The sequence below is a fragment of the Erigeron canadensis genome, chromosome 7 (assembly GCF_010389155.1).
Source record: "Erigeron canadensis isolate Cc75 chromosome 7, C_canadensis_v1, whole genome shotgun sequence".
In the NCBI taxonomy this organism is placed as follows: Eukaryota; Viridiplantae; Streptophyta; class Magnoliopsida; order Asterales; family Asteraceae; genus Erigeron; species Erigeron canadensis.
The window spans coordinates 5,787,336-5,794,981 of NC_057767.1; the positions used below are offsets into that span (position 1 = coordinate 5,787,336).

Below are 7,646 nucleotides of genomic sequence, written 5' to 3' on the forward strand. Positions count from 1 at the left end.
AACCATGAGAAAGAGTGAATGTTTGTTAGTTTGAGAAAAAGGAGGGAGAAATTAACGGTAAGGCATGAGTTAACAGAACTTTAAACATGTGGTGGAAAAAGAATTGGTATTATTACACTTTTCCTTTATTGTGTCAATATCATTTCATACGGGCTGCTACATGATTGTCAAGATAGTGTGAGTGTAGAGTTCACTTGGTTTGGTTTTATTTACATTCAAACTTTTGTGGAGTTTTGTGTCATCCTACATTTACAATGTATTCATACATACATAAGTTTAGAATTGGTTTAGTCAATATTTACCTCCTAATGTATTTCTGGCAACTTTGATTTTTATTTAGTTGATTTTGAAGGAAAAGAGATCTATCTATCTATATCTATAAACCCTTATAAATGGTATTGAAATTAAGTTTAAGCATCTTTTTCATTTCCATACTACCCTCCACATTTACTTTATATTTTACACATCCTAATCCTAACTACCGAAATGACCCTTACAAAAAAAATTAAACCCACGAGTATAAACCGATATTTGATTATAATTTAATTAACATTAATTTTTCTATATGGTTTTAAAAAAATTGACAAAATCTCATAATATATATTTTTGACACATTATGTAACCAATGTGTTCATCCACAAAAATAGTTATAAAATTCCGCCGCAACGCGCGAGTACTATACTCGTATAAATTTAACAATCATTTAGTAATGTGAAATGTAAAATTAACAATCATTCAGTAATGTAAATGATAGTCAGGCCAGCTAGTTAAAAACACTTTCAGTTTTACCTAAAGTTTTGAGTTCAATCTTTAGGATGCTAATTATTGGAATTTTTCCCTCGGACGAATACATGACTTGTAACGGCCTATTATCAAATTCTTATTGTCTAGCGTATGAACAAGACTTCATCATTATACGGTGAAGTATCTTGATATTATATACCGACTAAAACTAACTGGGTTGGATCAGTGGTTAGAGTTTTTGCCTCAGGCTTGAGGTCCCTTTTGGTAGAACTTGGAAGAGTGTTACGAGTACTTTAATTAGGATTCTTCAAAAATAAATGAGAAAAGATAAAAAGAAGCATATATTGTGGAGAATATATTGATATTGATACCATCTCTCACTCCTTAGTCAAAATTTTACACTTTTTCTAAAAATTCCATCAACAAAATGTACGGCCGATCACATTTTCCGGTGCTCTTCGTCATCATCATCTCCGCCGTCATCTTCTATTCTTCACCACCGGTACATTTTACACAAACTCTTTTATATAATTTTACTTCACTCTGTATATCCCTACAACTAAAAACTGTAGTAAATAAAAAACCCTAACTCTTTTTATTTTCATTGTTTTAGGTTGCAGCTCGATCGTCGTCATCATCATTCTCCGTTGCCTTAGAAACCCTTCAAAAGCATATCAAGTAAGTATTTCCGAAAAAAACCCATTATTTTATTTGACTATTTGGTTTTATACTTTAGTTCAATTCCGTCCCTTTAGTCATAGTGTTACGTGATTTACTTTCTCTCGTATTGGCAGTGGGACTGATCGGTGAGGGGCCGATGATGTATCGATTTTCCCTTTTTTCATTAGTTTGGTTTATAAGTGTTTTTAAACATATATATATAGCAATCAAATAAGAACAATTTTAAAATAAGAACGGTGAGAGCACTTAAAAAATATTATTTTGATGCATTAAAAGTCCATAAAACTAACATAGTGCTTAACTAATTATCATTATTTAAGTGTTTAACAACACATTGATCCGTCAAAAGCAAAAAAATCACGTTTTTTGTTGGATGCATCATTTTGATGAATATGCATCCAAAATGGATGCACAAAACAAAAAATGTGATTTTCTCGATTTTGACATATCAATGTGTTGTTAAACACTTAAATAATGATAATTAGTTAAGCACTATGTTAGTTTTATGGACTTTTAATGCATCAAAATGATGTTTTTTAAGTGTTCTCACCGTTCTTATTTTAAGAATGTTCTCACTGGAATGTTACCTTATATATATATATATATATATATATATATTTTGTATGTATCATACTTTAACACTTGTTTTTGTTTATTTAATTAATTAATTACATATCTACGATATTGACACATGTTAATGGTCGACCATGGGATTGGAACCTATAGACCAAGGTCCTCGGTTAAAGTTTGATACATACAAAAACAATTTTGAGGTATATTAACTCTGGTGTAGATTCTGTTGGGTGAAGTGTTTCTAAATGCATCCAACTTTACACGAAATGCTAAGGGCGCGTTTAGTTGTGGAAAATGTTTTCTAGTTTTCCATTTCTGATTTTCTAGAAAATGAAAGGAATTTTCCAACTCTAGAAAACAAATGAAAATTTTGAAAACGTGTTCAAAACTAGAAAATGGAAAACAATTTGAAGCTTTCAAAACTTAGAAAATGAAAAATAAAAAGTGGAAACCATAAAAAGGTGTTTTCTAATTTTCCATTAAAAAGTGGAAAACTGTGTTTTATGTTTTCATGGAAAACATTTTTAGAAACTATGATTTGAACGCGTTTTCTGTTTTTCATGTTTTGTTAGAAAACAAGAGGTTTTTTCCCAAACTAAACGAACCCTAAATGTATTTATCATACCTTAAACCTTGAACTCATTGCTAGTGAATGTAATTAATAACCTCTTCATGAGGGTGAATTGGTGTTTTGAGCCAAGTTGGTAGTCATATAAGCTGTCACATCATTTATTGGGCGTTTGGCTTAGCGGTATTCTAGATGACCGGTTAGCCAAGTGGTTGTCGGTTATGGTCTAACTTGGGACACGTTTGTATATGTGATGATGGTATGCGTGCGGATAATTGTTGTGTGGATAATTGTTTTTCCCAAAATGTTAAGGTTGTCCCTTGTCATGTCATCAAAACGACCAGTGTCAAATCACCGGTCTGTATGTCATGTGGTCAGATACTTCAAACACTGAAACTTGAAAGTTTGATACTTATAGAAGCAACTACTATTGTATGATACATACATAAATTAGTGCTATGTGTAAAGTTGGGTAAGCTAAAAAAAACAAGTAACCTCAAAAGGCTTTTCCATATGTTAAATTTCATCATCTGATTTTGTTGTTCAGTTATGAGTTTCAAAACATTGGACTTCTACGCCGTGCTATGACACACTCATCTTACTCCGAGGAAAACAACAAAGCATTTAGTGTTTTAGGTGAGAGTATAATTGAAACAACTGTTGCGCTTAGATTGTTGGTTAAAGATGTAGATATAACGGCAAAGGATTTAAATGAGAGGATATCAGAGGTATCAAAAGTGGAGACGTCGTGTGCTGTGGATGGAATGAGGTTAGGGTTGCAGAATGTGGTTAGGGTTTCTTCGAGTACTGATTCGAGTACATCTTCAATTGTTTGTGGTGCTTTTAGGGCCATTTTTGGTGCTATTGCTCTTGATACTGGGAAGTCTGATGATGCTGGTAATGTGTTTTGGGCAGTTCATGGTGGTGCTGGAAGCGTGCTTTCAGTGTAAGGGCTAGTTACACTTGTTATCTGTTTATCTATTGTAAATTGTTGTTGAACGAGTACTTGTACTGAGCTAGGTATTTAGTGGTTTCTGAAGTCTTTTAACGCACTGTTAGCATGATTCGAGATACTATGTGATATATCTGATTCTCGGGTTGTTTCTTTGTTAATATGACGTGTCTAACCAAGTGTTTTTTTTCTTTTTTTTTTATTGAAAACTTTCCTTGATGCCTGTTACACAGTAACCCTTTATTAGAGTTTGAAGAAAGATGAAGAGATTCAGTTTTTAGTTCGTTTATTTTGCAGTTATGAGGGGTACTTTTGTTTGGTTGAGTTTTGACTAGTTATTTTCCTGGTGCGGTTTGAATACTGTAAATAACGGACTGAAAGAAATTTTTACACGGCTGAAGGCCATAAACTAGGTACAAATGTAGGCCAATTTGGCACTCGTTGTGAGTATTAGGCGATCTTATAGAGCATAGGAGCTTGAAGCTTAATAGTATGTCCTCTTTACCTTTTTATTGGTGACATTGTGTATAAGTTTATTAGGCCAATTTTTTGGTCAAAGAGTGACGTCCAAATGTCCAATGTATAAATTCCCTTATTTTCCTACACTCTGCTTTTGTGTTTGAGAGCTACTTTACCTGAGTTTATCGATATTATATGGGTAAAAATGTAATCACAAAAAAGAATATTTTATATTTACTCTAAATAGTATTTGGACCATGTTATTGACGACCATTGACATATCTGCGTATTATATACTTTGTCTTACCCTATTTTTTTTTTTCATTTGTGGTATATGTTTTATAAAATTGGTGTTGCTATAAATAGCACTGTGACTATCACTAATGTGCATAAGTTTGTTGTAATTTTACCATAAAATTTGAAAGGTGGAAAGAAACAAACTGCTCAGTGCCGTCTTTTGTGGATTTTGAGCCACAATATCTCGCTGGTGTGGGGGAGGTTAAGACTTTACCTCTACCTAAGTAGAGAGACTGCTTTCATTTTCTATTTAAATGATAGAAAAGGTCATTCAACCTTTGCATGAGATGAGTATTGAACCCATAAATTCTATCTCCAGAGGCTAGGGTGTTTACTACTAATCCAACGATGTTATTTTAAAATTTAAAAGATGGACTTTTGATATAAAAGTTACAAGTTTTTTTATGCATGTTATTAACTGCTCTTAAGACTATGATTTGAAAAATCTTTATAAAAAAATTATAGGTAAAGGACTTTAACTACTCAATATTAATCAATACTTTTTAAAATTGTCACTGAAGTTGGATTTTAGTAATACTTTTTGGAGCAAAATGTGTTACTAAAACATATAAATTTAAGAAGTTTAAATGATATTATGATATAGAGAAAATTGTAGTGTGTCACTAAAAGTATTGTCATTACTCATTAAGATATACTTTTCTTTTAGTCATCACGTATTCACGTGTTACAATATGTATAATCTTATCGAATAAAATTCAAGAAATCACATCACATGTAGATCGTGAACTTGTGTCGCTAGTGTTACTGTTGATGACTTATTGATAGAGCGAATGTTAACCTTTCCCTACCTTATCCTTCAAATTCCATTTCATCATAACAAAATGTCATTATATTCTATCTGTTTGTTAGAAAGAAGTGATATTGGCCCCAAACATATAACTTGTATAATATGCTATATAATTCAATAAAGTGTGTGTGATAAATATATCAATAACCATCATACCAATAATATTTTCTTTGTTAAAAGTATGCGTTTGGAGAACCTCCAAAAATGTTAGATTTGATTTTTGAACTGTTAGATTACTCTAAACAAGTCATGTAATGACCAATATCAATGTAAATTAGACTTGCATTAACTTGCATTTAACAATGTGTATTTTTTTGCTAAATTTTTCAAGTTAATGCAAGTCTAATTTACCATAAATGTAAAGTTAATGCAAGTCTAATTTACATTTGATTTGAAACAGTTAATGCAAGTTAATACAAGTCTAATTTAGTTAATACAAGTCTAATTTACATTTGAAAAATTAAACTTGTATTAAACTGTTTTAATGCAAGTCTAAATTTTTTTGCTAAATTTGAAAGGTGTATTTTCAAGTTAATGCAAGTCTAATTTACCATAAAATTTGAAAAGTGAAAAATTTACATACTTTTTTTTTCATTTTGCTAACTTTTTCAACAATGTGGCATTTAACTTGCATTAAACTGTTTTAAATAAAAGTGGAGGAACAGTTCGCACCTACCATAGTCCATAGACCAAATTCATAAATCATAGTGCAAGATTAAAAAGAAGAAAGGGACACTTTGGTTGAAGTGTTGTTACCTAATTGGTACATCTTGATTACCGTTCATATAATTTATATGTCGAAATATTTACTTATCTTTGGAATATATATTATGTATGTACATTAATAAATTCTCTAGTTGGCCTTTTTTTATTACAGTCGGTAAATTATACTAAGTATAATAATAATAATAACTAGGTGGTTCGAAGGCATCATCATCTGAAAACGTATGCGTTAATGGGTCTAAGCTAAATAAACCCACAAAAAATTAAAAGAAAATATGGAGTACTCATTTGGAGAATAAACCAAGAGGAAAAGTTATTTAAGAACCCACAAATTAAAAAAAACTCAAAAATCATTCTTAACCACGCATTCTTTTCCTTTTTTTCTTTCTTCAATTAAATAATAAAATTCACCTAAATCATTCAAAATGTTTTATCTCACAAACCGTAAATCGGTAGACGAAACAAAAAGCATAGGTAGTCTTAGAATTTCGTCATCTTTCCTTAGAGATCCAATTCGATATACTTTTGACGACTTTTTAATTTTTGTTTTTGTTCCTCTTGTACTTGTGTACCTACACATGTGTAGGATCATTGTTTTCACATGTAAATTACTAAATGAACATATGTACACAACAATGAAGGTTAAGGGCGAAGACCGTCAATCCATGACGGAGCCATGGTAGCCAAGGGCGGAGCCCGTCAGTTCATGGCGGAGCCATAGCGGCTAAGGGCGGAGCCCGTTAGGTAGATCGCACATCACCGGTCACCCCCTATGACCTGTCACCCTCTATGACCTATCACCCTCAATGACCTATCACCCCCACCAGCTTTGGTTTATGAATATCCTTAAAGGTGAAGCCCGCTCCGAATCATAATTTTTGTTCAACCTACACATGTGTAAGTTATGTGCAATTACCAAAAATAAAACGAAAATTAAAAAGTTGTCAAAAGTATATCGAATTCGATCTCTAATGAAAGGGGACGAAATTTTAAGAATACCCATGCTTTTTGTTTCATCTAACGATTTACGGTTTGTGAGATATAGCATTTTGAATGAATTGAGAGAATTTTATTATTTAATTGAAGAGAAAGAAAGAGAAAAAAAATGTGTAATCTAGAATGGTTCTTGAGTTCTTTTTTTTTCCTTATGAGTTCTCAAAATAACTCACCCCATAAACCAAATGTAAAGTAAAGTAAAGTAACTCCCAATGCCGTCTTCCACGGGTTTTGGGTCCCAATACCGTCTTTGACGGTGTATGGGGGAGGTTGATATGTAGACAGTCTTACCCCTACTAAAGGTAGAGAGGCTGCTTCCATGTTCTACCATAGGTAGAAAAGGACCTCCAGCCTTGCTGAGCATGAAGATCGAACCCATGACCTCTGTTTCTAGAGGCATGAGCTACAACCACTGATCCAACCAGTAAAAATCAAGTTATCATGTATCCGCTTTTCTTTTCCAAACCAATATCATAACAACACAATCATGTTTTATGCTTATGCCTAATAATAACAAAGTGGTAAAATGCAGAAAAAAAATCTAAAACAAACTAAAACCAAAAGATACAACAAAAGTTTTTTGGAAAAAAATATATTAAAAGATAAATTTCAGTTGGTGAGGAAAAAAATTCGAAAGTTATAAAAAAAAAAAAAAAGAATGCTATAAGGAAAATATATTAAAATACAAAAAATTACCAAAGGAATTTTAATAGTAAATGTTTTTAGAAAAAACACAACAAATCAAAGTGGGAAAGAAGAAAATTGTCAAAAAAGTCAAAAAGTCAAAGAGGGAAAAACCACCATATTTGTAATAAGTGGTATACACAAAAATATATATATATATT

The 7,646-nt window shown here is 31.8% G+C and overlaps 1 protein-coding gene across 1 annotated transcript; it reads left to right on the forward strand.

Moving 5' to 3' along the window:
- The first annotated feature begins 1,096 nt into the window (after positions 1-1,096).
- Positions 1,097-3,679, forward strand: LOC122607675 (protein NUCLEAR FUSION DEFECTIVE 2). The gene is made up of 3 exons (XM_043780694.1): positions 1,097-1,246; positions 1,358-1,422; positions 3,114-3,679. The coding sequence occupies exons 1-3, from the start codon at positions 1,172-1,174 to the stop codon at positions 3,514-3,516; spliced, it is 543 nt and encodes a 180-aa protein (XP_043636629.1). The 5' UTR covers positions 1,097-1,171; the 3' UTR covers positions 3,517-3,679.
- The last annotated feature ends 3,967 nt before the right edge of the window (positions 3,680-7,646 follow it).